The 22,984-nt window shown below is 50.7% G+C and overlaps 1 protein-coding gene across 7 annotated transcripts; it reads right to left on the bottom strand.

Moving 5' to 3' along the window:
• Window positions 1-518: 518 nt before the first annotated feature.
• Window positions 519-22,793, bottom strand: MTMR4 (myotubularin related protein 4). Of its 7 annotated transcripts, XM_032498397.1 has the most exons (20): window positions 22,308-22,452; window positions 21,152-21,190; window positions 18,798-19,716; window positions 17,305-17,394; window positions 16,853-16,969; window positions 16,248-16,330; window positions 14,386-14,546; window positions 14,148-14,244; window positions 13,835-13,948; window positions 12,799-12,995; window positions 12,422-12,550; window positions 11,778-11,889; window positions 11,105-11,300; window positions 10,682-10,867; window positions 10,429-10,599; window positions 10,124-10,278; window positions 4,797-6,198; window positions 3,329-3,439; window positions 3,021-3,109; window positions 2,619-2,796 (listed from the first exon to the last, which is right to left on the bottom strand). In XM_032498397.1, exons 3-20 carry the CDS (start codon window positions 18,840-18,842, stop codon window positions 2,619-2,621), a joined length of 3,633 nt encoding a protein of 1,210 aa, XP_032354288.1. In that variant the 5' UTR covers window positions 18,843-19,716; window positions 21,152-21,190; window positions 22,308-22,452. The 7 variants fall into 7 exon arrangements, with proteins under 7 accessions (XP_032354289.1, XP_032354288.1, XP_032354291.1 ...); XM_032498400.1 differs by lacking the exons at window positions 18,798-19,716; window positions 22,308-22,452 and adding an exon at window positions 22,776-22,793; XM_014556501.2 differs by lacking the exon at window positions 18,798-19,716.
• Window positions 22,794-22,984: the final 191 nt, after the last annotated feature.

Below are 22,984 nucleotides of genomic sequence, written 5' to 3'. Positions count from 1 at the left end.
ACAAAGGGCCCAACTCCGTGGTCTTAGTACTAACAGATAATCGTCTCTCCAAATAAAAATGGTGATGGGGATAATGTCCTGCATAAACAAATTCACCTTTTAGATAGTAGCATTTCATATTTTTTTGAAATATACTCTTTTCAGCTAATATGTTGCTTAAGACAGTTTTCTGAAGGTGGAAGGAGAACTGAGGTGCCTGTGAGCAGAGAATCAGGAGGAAAGCAGTACAATCCCCTGCGCCTGATCAACCAGCTGGTGAAATTTTAGGCATTAAAGAGAAATAAACCGCACATGAGGTGGGACAGAATCTCTGCAGTATCCGTAAGGATAAATCCCTATCTGATCAATAAATAAAAACCAAACAGGAGCTGTGCTGTTAAAAAGAGAGGGCCATTTTAAAAAATGGAAATGGTTGGGAGGAAGGGGTATATGTTTTAGTCCTTTTTCATGGTTAAAGAAAAAAATGAGTATTAAGTTTTCTTAGAAATTAAAATGAAGAAAAAGACCCAACAAAGCAGCACTAATATAGAGATTTTATTTAAATTGTATTGAGTTTTTACAGCACATTGCATGTTTGTCACAACGCAACTGCACAGTTTGGATTTTTGGCCACATCATGTCACTTACACCCACAAGAGCTCTGAAAGGAGTATTTGATGAATACATCTGAGCCGAGAGCCCAGAGTCTCTCTCCAAGGCCATGCAGTATGTTCACTGATAGGACAGTCCCTCAAAACAGCCACACAAAGTAGACAAGATACAGTCTCCTCAAATGTTGCCAATCTGACTCCCCTGAAAATGGGCAGAGTGAAGTGCAATGAAAGTTAAGTTAATTAAAAAGCCACTCACAACTGGCAGTAAATTTTAATGACTGAGAAAATGCTTAGAATTCTACGTATCAGAGACAAGGAAGAGTCTGTTACTTTTTCAATGATCTCATGAATTTCCCACACACAAAATCTCCATTATTCAACTCCATTTAAACGAAAAAAAAAAAGTTCTGATAGACTGACCTAAATACGCCAAAACTTTTTAGGTTACATCCATGGCAAGTATAAAAGCACAGATGCTTCTCTGTAGGGCTGAAGGAAAGGTCGGGACAAATAACAATTCTTGTTCTAAATGCAGATCCTAGTTATTTTCGAGTGAAAATTTTTTTCCTAGGAAGCAACATGAACAAGTAGCAGTTAGACAGCTACCATAGTTTTAAAACAGGCTAAGCCTGAGTGTAATTTACCTTTTATACACGAACGAATTAAGGACAATGCACAAGGAAATCCTAGGGGATGCGTTATAGGTCAAGGAGACTGTATCTGTCCCAAACACAGTACATGGCTATATCATTGTATCTTTTGGTTAAGTGCCACTGGTACATAGTAAGATGGAAAAAAAAAAAAAACAACCCACAACGTTTGGTCCAAATGGACACATTTTCTCTCCCAATTTTGGTATCAAGGCTTTATTCTCTTCTGTTTGGGTTCCATTGTTAAGTGCACAGAAATAGACAGCAGCATTTGTACTGAAACCCTCACATACCAAACAGCATATTCTAGGAGGTAAAAACCAAACGCTAAATTCTACCCTCAAGGTGTCAAGTGTTCAGGATAAGAAGCAGTGTGACCCAGAGGAGGCAGCAGCCAAGGGAAAGACGACATGAGGGAAGTGGGCAATGGAACAACAACCCCCCAAAAAACATTGTTTTATTTTCATGCCAGGAGAGGATCAAGGTGTAGCTCCTGTGTTAGCACCAGGACAACTAGGAAAAGTCAAGGCGCAAAGGGTCGGGCACAATCAGCAAATATTTCACAAGGATCATTTCTGTGTTTCCCTTCTCATTCTTCACAGTGCTACCTCAAGAGCCGCCACTGAGTGACAAAGACTACTGCTTTCACAGCTCAAAAATAACTGATTTTTGCCAGGACTGAACATCAGCAGAGTCTTCCTCTGCTCCCCAAAAGTGACTCACTCCCTAGAACTGTCCCCCTAAACTGAATATTCACTGATGCTGGCTGATGAGCCAAGTGAAAAATACAGCAAAATCTCCACTTGCTGAACCAGTCTTTAAACCAAACTCCACAGAAAGACAGAACTAATGCAACGAGAGGGAGTGCGTCTAAAGACTGAGCCTTCATGCACAGACACAGAGCACAGAGGTACAGGGTATAATGCATCTCAAATAGGATAGAAATTCCTATCTTAGATACTATAATCTGCTTTTTTCAAGGTGGAGGAGAGATGGATCTGGTTATCACTTGGAGTTTGGTTAAACATATGACTTTCTATTGCTGTTTAGGGCACGCATCACCAGGCAGTATCTATGAAATCATCATCTTGTGACCCCGGAGAAAGAAACTGGAGTCACCAACTCAACGTTAAGCTTCCAGACTCTGGGTCTGGATCAGGACCATTACCCCAAGGGGAGGGTCTCACCAGTAGAGGACCTCTTGCCAAATTGGAATTCCTCTGCTCCAGTCTCATGGTACCAAGGAGGATTTTGCAAGACTGTATCTTTGAGCTCTGTGATTTCATGAGCCACACCAAGGAACCTTCAAAACTACACCTGAAGCAGATCCTCCCATCAAACCTGCTAAAATTGGACAGGTCGTCTCCTCTGGCATTCAACTGGAAGCCGTAGCAATGGGTTTCTTCAGGTGTTGGCTCATGAGTTCCCTGGCCCGAGATACTTGGATATGTTCGTAACACGAGTTACAGACGAGAACTGGGTCATAGAGTTGTTGATCAGGAATGGGCAACTTCAGGTGGCAGCAGCCAGCACAAAATACATTCCCACAATTTCTGCCAAAGCACAGAGAGGGAAGAGTTCATCAGAAATGCCCATACACTGAGAATGAACGATGCTCTAAAAAGGCCTTACATAAGTAAATAAAGAGAAAAGTTGGGAGAAAACAAAACTTGTTCCTATAAAGATGTCTCCAGTTTCAGATTAATTCAGTTTAGTTCATGTCAGTGTAACTCAGGATGGCTTCACGAGCCATACTGAATCCTGTAAAACATCTTACCTGCAATGGTGTCTGCGTTTGGCCAACCAGAATTCACAGTCACAGTTATAGCAATGTGATGCCATATGGTCTGGAACCCAGCGAGTCACCTAACAGAAGGCACAAGGAAAAGTTCCAGGTCCTAGTCAACAAAGTGGAAGACCAACACTGCAATAAGGAAAGCAGCCCAGAAGACAATGACAAGGCTTAGGCGGCCACTACTTGCCTCCAGAGAGACTCAGCTGGGGACAGCACAACACTCATCTCTGAGAAATATGAGAACTCACCAGCTTGCCTAAGTACCCACCACACAATTAGACTGGACATACCTCAGTCTCTTTCTTATCAACAGGTTCCCAGCTTGCTTCCGAAAGGCAGTCTTCACTGTGATCAGAGCCAAAATCTTCTGTATCACTGTCATCTGACTCCTTCAAACACGTCTAAAGAGAATGCAAAGACATCACTGCTCATCAAAACGTTCATCATCACAAACATTTACTGTTGACCAAGTGTCAGGCGCTAAGTGCATGACATGCATGAAATTACTTAGTTCCTCACAACAGTCTTATGATGTATATGCTATTATTATCCCCATTTTACAAAGAAGGAAACTAAGCCACAGAGAGAGTTAAGAGCTGATGGGTAGTAAACCTGGGATTTGGACCTAGCATTCTGGCTTCAGACCCGTGCTCTTAACCAACATGCTGTATCACAGTATGGAGAGAGTACTTCTCCTCTTACATTGAAACCAGGACATCGCAAACTATGGCCCACAGGCCAAATCTGGCCCACGGCCTGTTTCTGTAGTCAAGTTTTATTAGAAGACAGCCACACTCAATTCATTTACACATTACCTATGGCTGCTTCTGTGCTACAACAAAGAGCCTCGTGGCTGCAAGAGAGACTGAGTCTAAAGTATTTACTATCTGGCCCTTTACCAAGCAAATTTGCTGACCCCTGTTCTAAATCATCACCTTGAATAGTAAGAAGCTGTCAGCCCTGACCATCCCACCAGCAGAGAAGTGGGCAGCGGGCAAGTGGGACTGTCCGAGAGCTGGTTCCTAGAAGCTCCCCAAGGACCGCTGTGCCAGAACCCAAGCCCTCTCCACACAGCGAAGCCTAGATGGTCCTCATCGTCTCTCACCTTATTCCAAAACCTCTTAACCGGCCTCCTAACCTGGGTTCCAACTGCCTCATCCACATGACACACCATTGCTAGGATAGTATTCTTAAATACAAATGCAATCATGTTACTCACTCGCCAAAACTTATTGCCCTGAGGGTAGAACCCACACAAGAAGGGCACTCAAGGTGACCCTTCTAATCCCTTTCTATTTCCCAATATCACCTCCCACCGCAGTACCTAGCTCCCTCCCGCACAGGCCCAGTACAAGTGTGCACGCGTGCACACGCGCACACACACAGCCCTTTATTCAAGGAGCACCTGCTGCCTCCGTGCTCCTGCGAATGGCATCCACAAAGCCAAATGTGACACGTTCTTCAGCACTCAGCTCAAGCCTTACCTTCTCAGGAGGGCCTTCCCTGACCTTTCACTCCACGCTGGCCCCCAACACCTAACGCTTCCCTCAGTCAGAACGCTTAAGCACAGCACTCTTAGCTGTTTGCCTATCTCTCCCAACAGACCGTGAGCTCCTTGAGAGCAGGGACTTTCATCCTACAGCCCAACCACCTAACTCAGCGGCACACAGCAAGTACCCAGAGGATGGCTGTGGGACGGATGGAAGGCCGGATGGAGAGGCTAAATGAGCAGCTGGACGGCAACAGGTGAGTACTTACGAAATCATCCTCATAGTCCATGGGAGGCTCTGCTGGCGGGGCACAGCAGTGACGGATATCCAGCCTCATCTGAAGCTCACGCACCTGTCGACGTAGCTGCTCCACCTCTTGCTTGTACCCTGCCTCAATCTGCCGTAACCTGTGCTGGATCACATCCGTGGGAAAGGGCAGTCCATCATCATCCAGGTAGACAGGAGGCACTGGAGAAGGGCAGCTCAGTGGAACAGGCTTCGTACTGGAGCCCTGCTTGGGGTGACCGGACACCCACATCCGGTTGTTTTTCCCTCCTGGACCAGTACAGTGTCCATTGGAATGATTAGAACAGACCGGTGACTTCACCCCTTCTCTCTGAGCCCACTGGCCCCCAAAGCAGGGCCCTGTTGCGCGCATCTGCTTACTGCTCGACCTCTTGCTACAACAGCCATAGGAAAGAAGCCGCCGAGGGGTAGTATCCCCACTCGGGAATGAGGTCACCATCCCTTGGAAGCTGTCCCAGTTGGACCCTAAAAAAGAGAACTCACTAATCTGGCTCTGAGAAATTGGCTTTCGGGCCAATTCCAATGGTACTTTCCCAAAGTGAGGGTTTTCCAGTAACTGCCCATTCCTGTTACTCCCTCTCCTGCCCGTGTCTTCCTCCCCCTGAATCAGATCTGGCACAGAACTGAGCTCTTCCAGGTGGGAGACACTTGCCACAGACCCTGGGGGGTCTTGGTTGAGAAAGTCAGCACTTGGGTCTGGAGGATTTTGGCAGGTAGCACTCGGTGGGTTGCAAAGGGTGCCCAGATTGTGATCTGGGGCACACCTGGAGGGCACACCCAGCACAGAGTCTGGCTGGGCCTGCTGGGGGGCACCTGGAAGGGAGTCCTGGGAAGACTCAGGAAAATCACAGATTCCATCACCCTTGTTGGCAATGACTTTAGAGAGCGCACGGACAGCTGCTTTCTCAGGACAAGGTTCGGGTGGCTCCTGTGTGCCATCTAAAGTCCTACCCAGCTCATCCTGGGTGGGCGGGTCTGGAGCTGGTGCCTTCGTCTCTTCCAGGACTTTGATTTCCAGATCAGGGGTGTTGCTCGTCGTTTCCTGGGGCGCGGCGGCATTAAGCAGTCTGTAACTCGGGGAACAGCTTTTGTGACTCTTGAAAGGTTTATTGCTCAAGTAGTCTTTCTGGCTGCTGGGCTGAGAGGGAGGAAGACCCACTTCTCCTGCAGTCTGCTGAGGACCTCCTGCCCCGGACTCCACGAAGGTGGTCTCCGATCCCTCGGGATTGCCGTGCCAGGCCTCCAGGCCCGCTCTGGCCTCCTGACAGTGGTTATTCAGGTTGGGGTCACTGGATGTGCGTGTCAGGGGACTGCTTGTGTCGCAGGCAGAAAGAAGATCATCCATAGATCTCGTTTTAGGTAATCTAGGATGAAAACACAGCATCACCAGGTCAGGGAATGGGAGCTCCCTCCAACACAGAGAATCAAGTCATCAAAGCAATCAAAGCCAGAATTCACAGGAAACAACAACATTTCAGATTACAAATAACCAATGGTCACTGGAAAACGTCTGTTCTGCAGGAAGTGCAGGACATGAACCCTGCTCTCAAGAACCTGGGCTCTGTCCTCAGCTTCATCAGTCTCACCCTACACGGTCTCCCTGGCAATCTCAACCACTCCCATGGCTCCCACTGCCTTCTAAGCTGATACCTTCTAAAGCTAGTGTTCCCGCCAGGACTACATCTCGGTCTCAAACCTAGTCGCACATGGCAAGGCAGAAAAAAGGTGGGTTCTGACGCTGGACCATACTGGCTCTGACACTGATTAGCTATGTGACAAGTTAGCGATTTAACCTCAGGCACTTGGTTTTTCTCCTCTGTAAAATGACAATAAATTACCTTGCAGAGATGCTATGAGGATTCAAAATATAGGCAACCAACCACAAACTTATTAAAGACTACACTCACAGCTCCTCATTTTTACAACATTCCTTATTATAAATTATCCCTCCATAACAGTAGTAGCCAACACAGCTTTCTACAACCACTTAGCGGCAATGTGCTCCTCCAAATCCCAAGTTACCATGGCAACTTGCCCTCGTACACAGCTCTGAGTTTCATGCACACCAAATGGATGACAGACATTTTCAAGAATGACTGCCCTGGTTTTTAGCACAATTCAGAAGTGCCACGGGCAACAAAAACTTGAGGGAAATTTGCCAGGAAACAGACTTCACTAGACTCCCTTTTTCAGATGCCCCAGTCAGTCCAGCCCATACAGAAAAATCCCTCAAAGGGAGAGTTACAGTACAGCTCATTTTTTTTAAGTGTTTGGTTTTTGAAATTTACTAATACTTTTTAAAAAGTATGTTTGTGTTTGATTGGGGGTGGCAGGTGGTTAACAAATCCCAGGAAGGCAGTAACTATGGTTATGTTTACAGCCTCTGGAGTCCCACAGACAGAGCTTGAATCTCAGGTTGGCAACTTCTTAGCTTTTCTCTTTTTTTGTTTTATTTTTTATTTTGCAAACTTTTCAAACATACGAAAGAAGTAGAGAGAAGAGTATGAAGAACTCCAATGTACTCTTTATCCAGATTCAATAGTATCAACAATCTGCCATCCTCCACTGCTGATTCCCATGTGCACCAGAGCTCTAATTAACAGAGCTGCCAGAGACAGGAACGCCTGAGGGGCACGGAACCATGAGAGCACTCATCCAGCTAACGTGGTCAGGGAAGGTTACACAGAGACGGTAGGGTTGGGGTGGGTAGAGAAGAATGTGTTGGACTTTAATGGAAAAAGAGAAAGAGAGCCAGACATTTGTGATCTAGGTAAATCAGGTCAGCTGTTAGAGAAACCATTTCCTTTAAAACCTTTGTACCACTTCTCCTCTAAATCCAACTCCATCTTGAACTGCCTACAGCACACCCCCTCTTTGCTGCCAACTAATATTTCAATCCCAGCCTGCCTGTGTCTCCTCTTTCCCCCTGAACTGCCTCGTCTTCCCACCTTCTCTGTGTCTATAGGTGGTACTAATAACCCTCCTGGTTTCTGAGCTGGGAACCCTGGGACCTACCCCTGACTGTCATCTTTACTCTCAACTTCTACCCTCCAACACTCCGTCAACTCCAGACTGCTAATGCCTTCTCCACAATGTCTGAATTTAACTTTTTCTCCTTTCCCAGGACTCCTCCCTTCATATCTGAATCTCAGCAGTGCTGGCTGGTCTCTGTGCCTCCAACTTCCCCGCTCACTGATTAATTCTCCAAAAATCCCAGGTCATGATGACTTCATACAATGACTTGCTATTAACAGCTGAATCAAAATAAACTCCTCAATGTTTAAAGCCCTCAATGAGCAATCGTTTGTTTATTTCTTTTTAGTCCTCAAAATAGCCCCTTCCCAACCCCTGCCGGCTCCAGAGAGGTGATTGTTGTTCTCTCTCTTTTTTTTAAATCTCTCTCATATATCCAATTCCTTTGGACCCCTTTCCACTAACCTTGTTGCCAAGCTCCCTTTATTCCACCCATTTGTTTGTTTGTTTAAGCATTTACTAAAGCACCTATTATGTGCCAGGCCCCGAGCCAGATACCAGGGACACAGAAAAGCCATGGTTCCTGCCTGGTCTTCCATGAAAACTTCTCTGAGTAAACAGTCACTAAATGACCTCTTTCTTCCTTAGTTCTCTAATAGCTTTGAACTACACACATTCTTACTCACTCAAATGCTAACTTAGAACTGTTCTCTAGTTGTCCTATGTCTCATCTTACAGCTTTTTAAAAGTATCTTAAACGGGATCAATATCGTCTATGTCTTTGGTACAGCCCATAAAACCTAGTGCAGTACTAGGCAATCTGTAGGTATTTAAGAAACATTTATTGATTTGAAAAATTAGATACAGATTTAAAGCAATGATTATTAAATGGGTCATAGAACTTATCGAGAATCTGATACAAAGTTACGGCACCTCTCCCTGGAAAAGCAAACTTGTGAACCTATACCCAAATTCCGCATAACTCGGGGAAGGAGAAACTCTCGGAATCCCTGCAACCTACCCATAGGCCCCTGACAATGGACTCAGCTCGAAAGATCCTAAAACCAATCATTTAGGGAGTTGGGTGTTTTGTTTTCCTTTATAATATGCAACCAGTTATAGAAGTTATATTTTAATTTTAAAAACCTTCCACCAGTAAACAAAGATCAAAATTTGAAATGCACCTATCCGCTGAGCCCAGCATGGTCGTTTCTAGGAATTTATCTGGCAGAAGTACTAGCACAGATGCAAAGGTATATGTATAAGGTAATACTACTAAACTGTACTCTTAAAAATGGCTTAGATGGTAAAAAGTGTGTGTATTTCACCAAAAGATTTTTTAAAAGATACACATATGAGAATGTTGACTGAAACACCCCCTGTAACGATTTAAAAAAAAAAAAGAAGGAAACCACCTAAACGACCAATTGCAAGCTGGTTTTACAAATTGTGATACACTCTAATTTTGGATTATTATGCAGCCACTAAAAACAATAAAGCAGCTTTATATGTGCTGTCATGGGGTGACATCCTAACACAAAGTGTGGAAAACAGTTTGCAGAACAGTGCGCAAAATATGATTCATTTTTTGTGTTTTAAAAATCATCTGTAAATGAGTGTGCCATCATGGCTGTATCTACGTAGAGATAAACACCTGGAAGGGTAGTCACCAAAGTGCCCACAGTGGACACCTGTGGGGACAAGCCTCAGGGAGGCAGGGCTGTCATTTTCTACTTTTATATCGTTTGACTTTGTTTTTTAGTAAAGAACAGATATTACTCTTATAATTTAACCAATCTGTATTCTACTTCCCCCCACATATTCAGCCAGAGGATGACTTTCATTTTTATGTCTCCCTTTCAATTCTGAGGAGTAATGTGAAGGCCATTCCCCTACTGGGAACCCATTTCCCTGAGAGCCAGGTGCTTCTGGAAGCTCCTGTTGGACATAGCAAAGGTTATGACTAAGACAGCAAGCTCCCCACGCCTTCTCAGTGAACATACGTCAAGCCCATTCCGACAAACCTTCCTGAAATAGTCCTTTCTGTTCTGTTCTCCTCTCCCCTGGGTATGTCACAAAGGGTGACAGCAGCTTGGAAAAAAGGTAACCACTCTTATCTTCCCAGGGGACCTTGAAAACACACAGAGTGCACTCTAAGCTAGCCATGAGTCCTGGGCCAAGTTTCTCCTTCAACTGGCTCAAGAAATTGCTTTAAGATATCCCATAAAAAAAAGAGACCAGCATTTAGGCAAGACACAAAGCAGCTCCTGCCTTCCTGGTGGGGAGAGAGAGGAGAACGAGAAGGGCTCTTCTTACCTGTCCAGGGAGCGGCCAGAGAACTCCTGGCTCTGAGCCACCGGGGAGAGGTACAGGTCCATGTTCTCCTCCCCGAGTGTGCACGGAGATGCCGCCGGCAAATAAACAGCTGTCCAGAGGTGCAGGGCCCGGACGTGGCACACGGGGTGCAGGACCTAGGTGAGCAGCCCCACACGCGTGTTCTGTGAGATGTTTCAGGCCCCTCTTCCCTCCTCGGACTTTGGCCCTGCGTCCTGCCCGCTGACTCGGCCGGCTCTCCCTCCGGGTCCCCCAGACGCACTGACAGGGTCGGGGTCCGGACTTACCGCCTCTGAGCCTGGCGTGTAGAGGAAGTTGTGAAAGTTCTTATTGCCTGCTCGCAGAAGGGCCCACACTGAGCAGGTCCGCTTGTAGATGTTGCGCTTCTCTCGCTCACAGGGGTTGTTGGCCAGGAACGTGCCGTACAGGCAGGAGTACGTGTGCTGCACCAGCTTGACCTGCACGGCCAAGACGGCTTGTACCGGGCACCGTGGGCCACCAGCCCCCAGCCCCAGCCTGCTCGCGGGCTTTCGGACTTACCAGGAATGCTTCGTTGAACTCGAACAGGCAGGGGAACTGCTTGAGCAGCTGATGAACAGAATCGAGCCACTGGAGGAACACAGGGCATTGCTCGTTCTGGTCCTCTGCGTTCTCCTGGTGGCCACAGCGGTCTCCAAACTTGTGCCCAAAATCCAGCCAGTCAGATTCAACTAACACTTGGAAGCCCTGCAAAGAAGAGAGAGGTTAAGCGCAGGGCCTTTCTGGAAAGGTTACAGTGCTCCTCCCCAGGGACGCCCGAAGCAGGGAGCTGGCAGCTTCAGAGAGGAACAGGCCTGACCCTACAAGAAGACTCAAAGCCACCAATGTCCTCTACTGAAAGATCCCCTAGACAGATCCAGTGGGCCCAGCACCCTCCCCAGCCACCCCTCCCTTGGCTCTTTCCCACCCAACCCCTCTCAATACCTCCAAAGTCCTGTAATACGGGTCCAGCAGTATCTTGGCCAGGGCTACAATCTGCGGTGTCCGGTCCCAGCCGTCTGAGCAGTGCACCAGCACAGGCCGGCCTTCCCGGTCTACCGTGTTAGCCACGAGCACAGCCGCCTTCAGCATCACCGACAAGTGCTGCAGCCATTTGGTGCTCTCCAGAGCCGACAACCAGCTACACCGGAGCAGAGATCGAGTCTGTCACTCAGGGAACCGAGGCTACAATCATCTCTCCACCACCCACGGGCAGCCACACCTTAACAAAGTCCCCAGTGAGAGCTGAAGCCCACAGCCAGCCCGCGGCCTTTCTGCCAAGAGATATCTAGCAAGAGGGCAGGGAAGACAGGACCTAAGGTGACAGGAGACTCAGGATCAACAGAGGAGATGGGAAGTGTCACATGCACATTTTGCCACTTCCTCCCCCAAGTTCTCTGTGTTCTCTGAGTATGACAACTAATCCAAACAAAAGGAACCCAGTGTCCTGTGGCCGTGCCGAAGCGCTGGCTGAGCAGTAGAAGTGTTCTTGGAACTGGCCCACTGCACCCGGACCCTCAGGTCTCCTGTACCTCCACACTTCCCATCTTCCCATAGACCTTCCAAGAACAAGAAGCACTGGCCAAGGGATGAAGGAATCGGAGCAGGGAACACCTACTTGCTGGGATCAGGCATCTGGCTACACACAGCGCGGAGGTACTGGAAGCTGTTCCGGATGGCATGGATGTTGGCCATTCCCATGAACATGACCTCACAGTTGGGGTAGTACTCTGCCGATGCAGAAGAGGAGAGTATGACCATCAGAGAATGTCCTGGAAACAGGCATCCAGGACAAGAGCAGTCCCAATGGGCAAAGCCGCCCTGGCAGGGCAGAGCACTCCAGGATGGCAACTAAATACACTCTGAAAATCTCAATTTCCCTTTTACCTCTGGACGCTCAAGTCCCATGTACTGATAGTGGTAATGATAACACTAATGACAAATGATGGCCAAGTACTACTAGTCATGACAGTGTATAGTAAATTCTCAACAAACAGTAGCTGCTCTATGCCAATAACTTTATATATGTAACCTCCAATCATCCAACAACGTGGCCAGGCATGTTTTTATCCCCACATTACAGATGAGAAAATAAAACTTAGATGAAGCAACTCAAGCATAGTCCCAGCCAGTAAGTGGCAGAGTCCTGATCCCAGGCCAGGTTTGTTTGGCTCTTCCCACTACACGAGCTGCTCCCAGCCCCCTCCTCACCACAGCCAACAGTGCACAGGCTGGCTGCGGACCCTGGGGTCACAGCGGTACCTTCGCATTCACAGCCTCCACCCTTGGCCCGGTTGGCCACGGCCGCCGTGTAGGATCGGGCATCCAGGATCAGCAGCTTCTGCGGGGCGGCTGTGCTCTCCACCCCAGAGCACGCAGTCAAGGAGGAATCTAAATACACACACAGTAGGGTGAGGACCTGGTAGGCCAGCTACCCAGGCTCACCCTACCCTGGGGCACACCCTTTCCAAGGAATGCACAGCCAGAGACCCCTCACACCCCTCCACCTCCCAAAAGGCAGGGACCCAGAAACCCTACGTGTTGTCATCTTCTTTCGACCCTCACTGGGACTCCCTGGGAGCCAAGGAGACCAAGGTGGGGGCCTACTTCCCGAGGGCCCAGCACCAGCCACACCTTACCAAAGTCAGTGTCACAGGCCTCGCTGGTATCACTATTCCCAGTGCTGAGGGAGCCACCAGGGGCCCTGGTCCCCGGGTCCAGGGCACAGGCTTTGGCGATGGATGTGACTAAGTACTCATCGTCAGCATTGCGCCAGCCCCACCAGCTGATCTCGGGCTGGCTGCAGCGGGCGATGGCAGCCCCGTTGCGGAGGTGTCTGACAGAACAGAATAAACCGTTATGCCTTTGGCATCTGCAGCCCCTGGAGGCCTACCGAGAGACCCCAGGGGGCCAGACCAAGATCTCCAGAGCCAACAGGGGCCACCAGATCACCCAGGCCATAATGATAGCAACCAAAAGCCCTTAACCTCGTTAGAGGGCTTTACAGTTTACAAAGCACTGTCACACACATTTCTCAAATGGGCTCCGCGTTCCCAAGGTGACTTTGACTCATCAGAGCTGCACAGCACCTGTTCCAGGTACAGACACCCGGCAGGAGAACAAGCCCGAGCCCGGAGTGTGAACAATTCAAACCTCACTGCTACTACCTGCCTCACTGTCTGCTGCCGCGTTCTAGCGCAGGGGTCGGCAAACGCTCTTGGGGAAGAACCAGCCAATAAATTTTTTGGCTTTGGGAGTCACAGCCAGCCTTTACCACACATTCTTCTATGTTTTCTTTTTAAAAATGTAAAACCCATTTACAGCTCACAGGCTGTATGTAAAACAGGCTACAGGCCAGATTTGGTTCACAGGCCAAGGTTTGCCAACCCCTATTCTAATGCAGTATTTAACACACACACACACACACACACACAAACACACACACACACACCCTCAAAAAAAAAAAAAAAGAAGAAAAGAAAAATAAATAAAGGCCCCAAAAGCCTTGTCCTTAGGGGAAAAAAAATGGAGGTAGTTTTTGTTTTAAAATTATTTCATAGCCACTTCCCTGAAGAGTTTCAATTCCCAGTTAACCACGCTGCCACACACCTCCACTTTTGACTCTCCTCCTTGCATAAAAGTTGATTCCCTCCCTCCCGTTCCCCACTGCCTCACCTATACACCACCACGGGGATCCGCTTCCAGGAGCGGAAGGAAGCCACGTTCTCCAGCTCTTTATCTGTGATCCACACGGGAACCAGCAGCTTCTGGGGGTAACTGGGACACAATCTGAGAAGAGAGCAGATGGGGTCACCAGGCTTGCTGAAAGACATGTGATAACAAGATCCCCAGGGATGGCTTTGTGGGAAGAGGGACCAGGAGCACTCCTTCCTCACAGAGCCAGGGGCTGCGCCCACTGTGCTCAGTCCCCACGTGGAGGACGTCCGGGTCCGGCCTGGTGTTTGGACCCCACCCCCTGCCCTCTCACTTGTAGTTGCTGTTGATGTGCGAGACTCTCCAGACGTTCTGCAGGTCAAAGCCCATCCTCGCGAGCTCAGCCTCCTGCCGACATCGGATGTGCTCTCCTGCAACACAGCCCCCACGCCGGTCAGCGTCCCAGGACACCACGTCACGCCGGTCAGCGTCCCAGGACAGCATGTCCAGGGTGGAGGAGGGATGAGAAGCAAGAGAGAAGCAGCCTCCTAAAGAAAACAGCCTGGCCTCACCTGGCTGACACAGGTGGGTGTGCTGGTCTTCCTCGGTCAGCCCCAGGCACCAGGCATGATAGGCAAAGGCAAAGAGGTCCTCAGGCTTGGCAGGTCTCGCTGTGGCCCGGCTTAGCCGCGAGAGCCACTCTTGGCACTGCTTGAAAGTGGAGAAGTGGCACCTGCCAGACAGGAAGCCATGGAGTGAGGCAAGAGACAAGTGTGTGCTGGGGCCGTAAGGATCCGAAACCCAGTCACAAGGCGGCTGTGGGGAGAGGAGGCTGCAAAGTGGGAGGGGACCCTGGGAGGGACCAGGGACACAACACCCAGGTGACACTTCTCTTCCCAAGAACTCTTGTCCTTGAGATGTATGTACACCTTCTAATGGGACCCAACCATTTCTGCCCTCAAATCTGAACACTGCCACATGGCCTGAATGTCTGCTACCCCTGTGTTATCTCCCATGACTCACTAGCACGAACCTTCTGTTTCAGGCAGGAAGTCCCGCTCACGTCATTCCTGTCTCCTTGTTTTTTCACTTCTGCTTAATAATGTCTCCTCTCAGCCTCGCCACTTCCTACTGATACTCTGAAGACAGTTTCAGTCCCACCTCCTCCTTGAAGCATTCCCAGCCTAATCCATTCCACAGACTCCTTCCTCTGTCATTCTTAATGTGCCTGAAGTATTAAACAGTAAGTTTTCCCATAGCATGCTGCCACGTGTAAAGTCTTCTTTCAGCAACTGGACTTTAACCTCCTTGAAGGGAAGGGAATTTGGATTCTTGTTCTGAATGCCTACAGACCTGAGCGCACAGCAGACTTTAAACTGGGCATCCTTTTAATAATCCCTGGAGTCATCCCAGACTCCTCCTCCTTTCGTATCCAGTCTGCAAATCCTATTATCTCTACCTTCAAAAACTTGACGGCTTCTCACCATTTTGACTGCTCCCACCCTGGACAAGCTTCTCAGTTAGTCTCCCAGCTTCAGCCCTGGCTTTTGCCCCCATCCTTCTTCCATCTACTCTCAATATAGCGGCCAGAGTGATTCTATAAAACAGTCAGACCACATCAATCCTTTGCTCAAAACCCTCCAGTGGTTTTCTCACTTCCCTCAAAGTAAAAGCCAGTCATATGACAGCCGGACACCCCCTTACCTCTCGGATCTTGTATCCTGCTACTCTGAAACACCGACACTCCACTCCAGCCACCGTGGCCTACTTGCCATTCTTCTACTATGCCAGGTATATACCCACCTCAGGGCCTTTGCACGCACTGCTCCCTCTGTCTGGCACATTCTTCCCTAAAATACCTACATGGTCACTTTCTTTAAGTCTGGACTCAAATGTCACCTTTTTGGTGCAGCCTTCTCTGATCGCTTCATTTAAAGCTACAACCTTCAACCTCATAGCATTCCATATCCCCTTTCCCTGCTTTATTTTTCACCTTTACATTACATTTAACATATCTTACTCATTATTTACTGCTGTTCTCTTCCCATTAGAATATAAGCTCCACGAGGGCAGAAAACTTTGTTCCCTGGTGTCTCCCCAGTGCTTAGAACAGTCTGACATAGAGTGCTTGGTAAATTCGTGTTAAATGAATAAATAAATGAACCAACAATGATGAGAGTGCTCTGTGCCAGACACCACCCTCGGCGCTTCCAGACGCATTATCTCATTTAATTCTCACGCCAACCCCATGAGCGTCATCACCATTTCTTTAGGTCAGGACACTGTGGGTAGGTCAGAAAATCGACCTCTTTTTCTTCCAAACAGGGGAAAGAGAGGCACTATTTTTTCTTTCTTGCTCCAGAGAAACCCCGCAGCAGAGAAGCCTGGAAAAGACTAGGGCCAGAGGACCTGAGCAAGGCCCCGCAGTGCTCACCTCACCACTTTGGAGTCCTTGCAGGCGATGTGCAACTGGAACATATCACGGCTCTCCACGCTGTCAATCATCCGGAGCGGGACCTTAGGAGGAAGAGCAGACAGAAGCTCAGACCCCCATGCTCACATCACCCCTCATCCCCACCCCGACCCAGATGCTGAGGTTATCAAAAGATGGAAGGAAACTGACATTTACTGAGGGCCTGCTAGGTGCAAGGTAACTGTGCTGGGTCCCCTACATATGTGACCCCAATTAATAGTCACAAGAAACCACTAGGCAGGTGTTTTCACACCATATTATTAACGAGGAAATGGCATCTCAGCTGGGTGACTTGACCAAGGTCACACAGTTGCTAAGTAGCACTCTTCCAACAAAGCCACGGTGCTGCCCCTAGAAGGGCCAGCAACAGAGTGAGGGAAAGAGAGGAGAAGGGAGGGAAAATAAGTGAGAGAGACAGAAAGACCGGCAGCTAGAAGAAAGTTAGTATGAAAAAGAACGGAACCCCAACTCTTTGAAGACATGATCGAGTAGAGAACTGGAGCAATCCCACCTTGAACTTCACAGGAATTCTGGCTTGGGTGTGGGAGAACAGGACAGGAACTCACGTTGATGACAGAGTCCTTGAACTTGATGTGCAGCCGGTAGTTGGAGATGGCAATCAGGGCATCGGCTGCACGGCCCAGGAACTCCACTCCCTCACCCTGCAGCACTGTGAAGGGCACCTGTCGAGGGGCAGAGGGACCCTCAGTCCAGAAGTGAGTCACCCCTCCATTCCCCTCCCCAATCCCTGAGCTGTAGGATCCCCTCTGGAAAGGCTGGGCCAAGGCAGGACAAGCGTCCTCTCCACAGTAACGGCACCAGGCAACAGCTACCCAGGAAAGCTGCTTTTCCTTCCCTGGGGCCAAAGGCTTCATAATGCCCGTACAGACTCCCCTCCCTCCAGAGACAGAGGAGCAGGAAGCCAGAGCTCCCAGACAAGATCCCCTTGGAGAGACTGGGGGCGGGGGTTAATCAGGCAGAGAACTCTACCCACCCTGGGCCCCCAGCTCTTCCTTACCTGCAGATTCTCCTCCTCTTTCACTAGTTCCTTGGGGGGGAACAGATCCTTGGCTTGGATGTACTCCAGGCTGGGGGGCCCCTCCTCACCCTGTGGGGAAGGCCTCAGCCCTAAGTCACCAGGCTCTACCTGGCCCATTAGGCCTCACTCTGCTCCCCTCCCCTCCATAAACCCACATGCACCCCACACACGTTTATAAAGGTTCTGGTCACCAGAGGAGGGAAGAGAGACCTGGCTTGGTGGGAGGGGTGAAGTAAAGGGGGAATTTGAGCCTCTTAAGCCTAAGGGAAGAGTAAGGTTCACAGAGGAACTGGGAATCTATGCCCTTCAAAGAGGGAATCTCCTATAGGGCCAAAGTTTCCCAAATGAAAGAGGAGAGAGAGAAAACTAAGGGAAAGAAAGGTGAATGTAAGAGTGAGACGGAAGTGGGAATGCGAAGTGTGCCCTGAGGAACAGGAACCAGGTGTGACAAATGGTCAGAAAGAGGAGGGAACGCAGGCCTCTAAGGCCACCGAGGCTTCATTCTGGTGGGTGAAGGAGACAAAGAAGAGTGGGTTGCGGGATTCAGTCCCATGCCTCTAGAGGGCCTTCATGGATGCTTTCAAAAGGAGGATGTGTTTTGGAGCTGAGCTTATCCGCCAGTTAGGCCCACACGGCTAACAAGCCCCCACCACCTGCGATGCAACCTGCCCTGCCTGCTGATCTGAGGGGAATTCCTAAGGAATACCCACAGCAAGCAGAAGTAACTCCTTTCCCAACCACCAGGGAGGGGAGAAGAGGGGATCCACGCACCTGGGAAGAACCAGGAGACCCAAGGACAGCCAGGGAAGAGAGAAAGAGGAGGCGGGGAGGGGGGGCCGCAGGGGAGGGGTGGGAACATCTGAGAGGACAGATGGGGGAAGCTGGGAAGGAACATTAAGCCAGAGAGGGAGGAGGGGAGAACTGGGAATGATGCAGAGGTACGGAAGCCTGCAGAGGCAGGGAAGATGGGGAAGAGAGGCTGTCTGGGGGACAGTCAAGGAGAAAAGACTGGCATGTCAGGTGAGGGATGGAGGGGTAGAAGGGGGAGGGGACTGGAGTCAAGGAGACAGCTCAGACATCCTGTGCTCCCTGACCAGCCCCCTAACATCCCAGACGTCCTACAAGCCACATCCCACATCCCCAAGCAAGGATGCAGCGGGTGGGACCAAGATGGAGAGGCGGAGGTAAAGGGATGTACCCCTGCAGGGCGGAGCCTGAAGATCTGCAGTCAAGGGCAGCGGCTTCGGGGCCAAGATGGGTCACAGAATTTCCACCCCAGTCTTGGACAATCCCGGGCACCCGAAGATTAAAGCAAGTCCAAGAAAGAAAAGGACTAATATCCCCTCCCCCGCCAGGGGCCTTGGGAAGGGGGATGGGCTGAAATTCGGAATCTCAAGGGCTGGCACTGGGCGGGGCTGCGGGTGCAGCAAGCGTTGGGGGCCCAGGCCCCCGCAGGCGGGGCCGGCACTTACGAAGCAGCTGAGCATGGAGCAGGAGACGCGGGCGGTCAGGCTCATGGTCGCGGGCGGTCTGGGCCAGCGCACATGTCCCCGGAGCCGCTGCGCTGCCCGCCAGTGCCGGGCGCCCGCCGCATTCCGGCTGCGGGGCCGGCCAGGTGCAGCCGCGGCGGCCAGGGGGCGAGCGCGGGCGGCGGGGCCTCGGCGCGGCTCCCGCGCGCCTCTCCCCTCCTGGCCACAATGGAGCGAGCCCAGCTCCGCCCTCCGGCACGAGCGCGGAAGGGAGGGGAGCCCGGAGAGGGGAGCGCCCCGACCGCGCGGGGAAAGCGGGGGCGGGGCGGGTTCTCGGGGCCCCGCCCACCGTCCCGGACTCCTCCCTCCCCGCACCCCCTTGGCCGCGTGGGAGGGCGTCCTCAGGGGACGTCTAGGGGCTTTCAGGAGTCCGGGCTGCGGGACTGCGCCTAAGACGGTGGCGGGGGAGGGGGGGACCGGGGGGATGGAGGCGCGAGACCGCCTACATCTTTTCAATTCCCATCTTTACACGTGAACCACCCCATACCTCTCTTTTCTCTCTTTACACACCCGTCCCCACGCCCTCCCCTCCACTTTGGGTTCCCCCAATACTTGTTCTGATTCCCAAGATGGAGCTCACCTCCCTCCACCCTAGGCCCTTTCCAGTTTCAAGACTTCTTTTCCCTCCAAAACCCATCATACCCCTGTCCATCAGTGACCTCCAATCCTCTGACTTCACCCAAGCCCACTCTCTTTTTGCCCCTTAGAATGGACACTGGTCTAGTGCCATTTTGGTCGTTCCACACTCCTGAAAGGGAAATTCTGTGGGGTTTTTTGGTCCAAGGTCCGTGCCCAGTCCTACCCTTCAGCTCCATCTCTCCCCTTGTTTCACATCCTCTGTCTTCTGGGTAAGAAAGTCCTTCTTGGAAGAGAAAGAATTTCTTAGGCTAGGCAAGAGAAGAGCTGGAACTATGGGCCACAGAAGCTATGTGAAAACCAAATTCAAAACCCAAAGGTAGGGGGATGGAGGGACAAGGGTAGAGGGATGGCGGTAGAGGGCTAAAGAATAAGGAACGTGGTAAGAGGCTCAAAATGTCACCAAAAGTCACAGAAGTAACTGTTTGGAATTCCACACTCCCTGTGCCTGGTAACTTCCAGAACCAGGGCTTTTGTTTTGGTTTTGGTCTTGGGGGAAGGGAGGAATGGGAGAAAAACCTAACATTTTATTAAGCATTTACTATGAGGCAGACATGTTTCCAGCATTATCTCACTAAAACTTTTCAACTCCCCAAGAAGTGAGACTTCAGGCTTAGAGAGAAAGTATGCAATTCACCTAAAGTATTTAAATGGTGGGCTAGGATTCAAAATCAGACTAGGCTGACCCTTTTCAGGGTATCATAGAAAAGAAAAGGGAGTGGAGCTATCAGTTGGTGGGGACCAGGACCAGCAGGCTTTCTGAGAAGAGACAAGAATAGTACTGCACACACCACACACCCACATGTCTGTGGAGGGAAGAGTGAGTCCTCTCACCAACTGAATGCCTTGACCTGTCCCTAAGCACAAGGGGACATGTGAAGGAACCAAAGAGATATAATCAGAGCAAGGGCTTGGTCAGGGCCAGGGCCTGCAGCTCCCCACTCTCTTCTCATCTCACTGTTTCCTCCTCCTAGCTCTCAATGATTAAGGGGTTCCCTGAATTTGGAGTGAGAGAAGGGCAGTCACAGTTGGTGGAAAATTTATGGGATCATTTTAATGGAGACACACACACACACACACACACACACACACACACACACACACACACACACACACACACACACACACTGGCCCCAGTGATATTCTGGGCATCTTAAGGGTGCTATCCTGCTGTATATCCAGTCAGCTGTCTCCTGCAGTAGCTTAATGGACAGCAACACCTTGGAACTGGAGAAGCTCCACACTTTTAGTGGAGTCACTCCTGACACAGCACCTACAATATTAAAGGGGCGCACTAGGAAGTATAAGGATCTTGATATAAAGGAAGCCTGGCTTTTCAGACCAGAACAGAAAGCTTTGACCCAAGAAAAGTAAGAGAAGGGCCATTATGAAGGGTTAAGGGAGCCAGTGGTAGTGTGGGGAAGGCTTGACATAGCAGGTGTAGAAAAAGACTTCCAGAGGCTTCCTGTCCCAGTGCTGTATTTTGGCTGATGTTTTGCAAGCTAAAGAAACCCTAATTTATCTCCAGGGCAGATTAACCTGTTTAGGAGCTGAACAGAGTCGCCTGGAGCTCAAGGTCCAGGAGGGGCGGGGCAGCTTCATGGAGAAAGACACGAGGATTACAAAAAACACAGTGGTCTGAGGAAAGAGAGAGTACTCACCATTCTACCGTGGTGAGGGTCCTGGCTGCCTGCTTCTCACTGTAAAGAGACAGACAAACATAAGAGTAAAGAGCACCATTAACATCACCATAGAATCAACAAATGCTGCACAGCAACTCCTGAACTTCCCCTCAACTCTCATTCGCCTCCCTGGCAGAGAATCCAGCCTCTCCACAAGTCACCCTTCCAGACAGAGGCAATGGGAGCTACATGGGGAGAAAGCAACAAGTAATTCTGCAGGGCATGGAATCAGCCATAAAGTTCTGCAACAGGACTCAAGAGTCCTGATTCCCAGTCCCAGAAGGAGAAGTAAAACACCCCAAACCCTGGTCTTTGTGAGTGAGCAAAAGAACTGCCAACTCCAAAGAGACAGAGACTCACTTTCTAGCCCTGGTGGGGATATGAATCCACAGGAGTGCTCTGCCAGCCTCTGAGTCTGGGAGTAGCACCCACCTGACTTGTTTACTGGGGGCAGAGTCCAGAGCAGAGGACAAGAGGGAGGGGACCACAAACTGTGATCAGAAGGCAGCAGGTCTGGACATGTGCTGCTCAGTGTACTTGACATCAAGTGGAGTACAGGTTAGCTGGAGGAGACCACACAACAGGGAATCAGGCCACACAGGGGCCAGAGTAAGTACCTGTCAAAGGCCCAAGCAACAGAAATGTCAGGATGGACCTCCTTGGCCCACTTAGGGAGCCAGGCCCAGATTAAACTGACACTTTTCTTCATGCCTGCTATCCGGGCTCAGGGGCAGCTCCGCGGAAGGCTGCAGGGATAAAAGCCTCCATCTGCGGTCCTACCTGCCTCCCTGATCACAGCCCACCCTTCCTCATGGGGGAGCCAGCAAGCAGCAAGCCAGAGGTGCTGCCTCACCGCCCACTGGCACGCAGCCTCAGGGAAACGGAAGGAGGGATAAGGACCAGGTCTGGGAGGCCTAGGGTTCCCGAACCAAGGGGATCTGGCCGCCGGGGGCGGGCCAGGCTGACAGGAGAGCCCAGGTGCCCAGGTTCTAAGGGCGGAGCCTAAAGACTCGGAGGCGGAGCCCCGAATGACAGAAGGCGGGGCCCACGAAAGCCGGTGAGGCCGGGGCGGAGCCGGGCAAGACGCGGTCGTCGCGGTTCCCAGACTGGCAGTGCACGGGGCACGGTGACTCACCCAGGCGGCGTCCGCCCGACCCTCCGAGGCCGAGCTCTCACCACTTCCGTCTCCTGCAGCTGCTGAGGCCGCGCAGCTCCGACCCCACCACGGTGCCCCTCTCCCCAACCAATCGTATCTCTGGTCTGTGCCCGCCCTGGCCAATAGCCACACCAAGTCCCGCCCTGCCCCCACCACGCAGCCGCCGCCCTCACTCTTTACGCTGTTCATTGGTCAAGTGGGGCAGACGCCCTCCCAGCCTTTAGCCTATCGGGTGCCGGAAGACGACACTGTACCTGGAGGGAGGAGGCGCGGCGCCAGAGAGGAGACGCGACCAATGGGAAATCACAGCGCGTCCCTGCGGCAGCCAATGGGAGAGCAATAAAAGGGGGACTGCTGGCTAAGGCTCCAGGGGCCGGAAGTGGGGGCGGTCTGTCGCCTACTGGTAGCGCAATTGAAGGCGGGGCCTTGTAGGGGCACAGGCCTTACCGCCACTTCCGGTGACCACCCCGCCTCGGGGTACTTCTCAAATAGATCCCGGGTGGCACCTCAGTTAATCCACTTCCCGTTAGTTTCGCTGCGGTCATCCCGTCCCAAAGCCAGAAGAGGAGAAAAGACCCTGAAGGCTAAGAGAGGAGGGAGGTCTCGGTCTTCTCTGACTGGCGGGGGCAGGGTTTCCCCTCTTCCACACCTTGACG

This window comes from Camelus ferus, chromosome 16 (genome assembly GCF_009834535.1).
Source record: "Camelus ferus isolate YT-003-E chromosome 16, BCGSAC_Cfer_1.0, whole genome shotgun sequence".
Classification (NCBI taxonomy): domain Eukaryota; kingdom Metazoa; phylum Chordata; class Mammalia; order Artiodactyla; family Camelidae; genus Camelus; species Camelus ferus.
Note: the sequence above shows the minus strand (reverse complement) of the source record. Positions and strands in the feature narration are given on the sequence as shown.

Bases quoted from the DNA above. Each gene is read 5' to 3' on its own strand.
- MTMR4 (XM_032498397.1), bottom strand. From the start codon at position 18,842: ATGAGCCTGACCGCCCGCGTCTCCTGCTCCATGCTCAGCTGCTTC. The intron at 14,547-16,247 runs GTGAGCACTGCG...CCTGTCTGGCAG, and splicing joins AAGGACTCCAAAGTGGTGAG to GTGCCACTTCTCCACTTTCA. The intron at 3,440-4,796 runs GTAAGTACTCAC...CATTCTCTTTAG, and splicing joins TGGACTATGAGGATGATTTC to ACGTGTTTGAAGGAGTCAGA.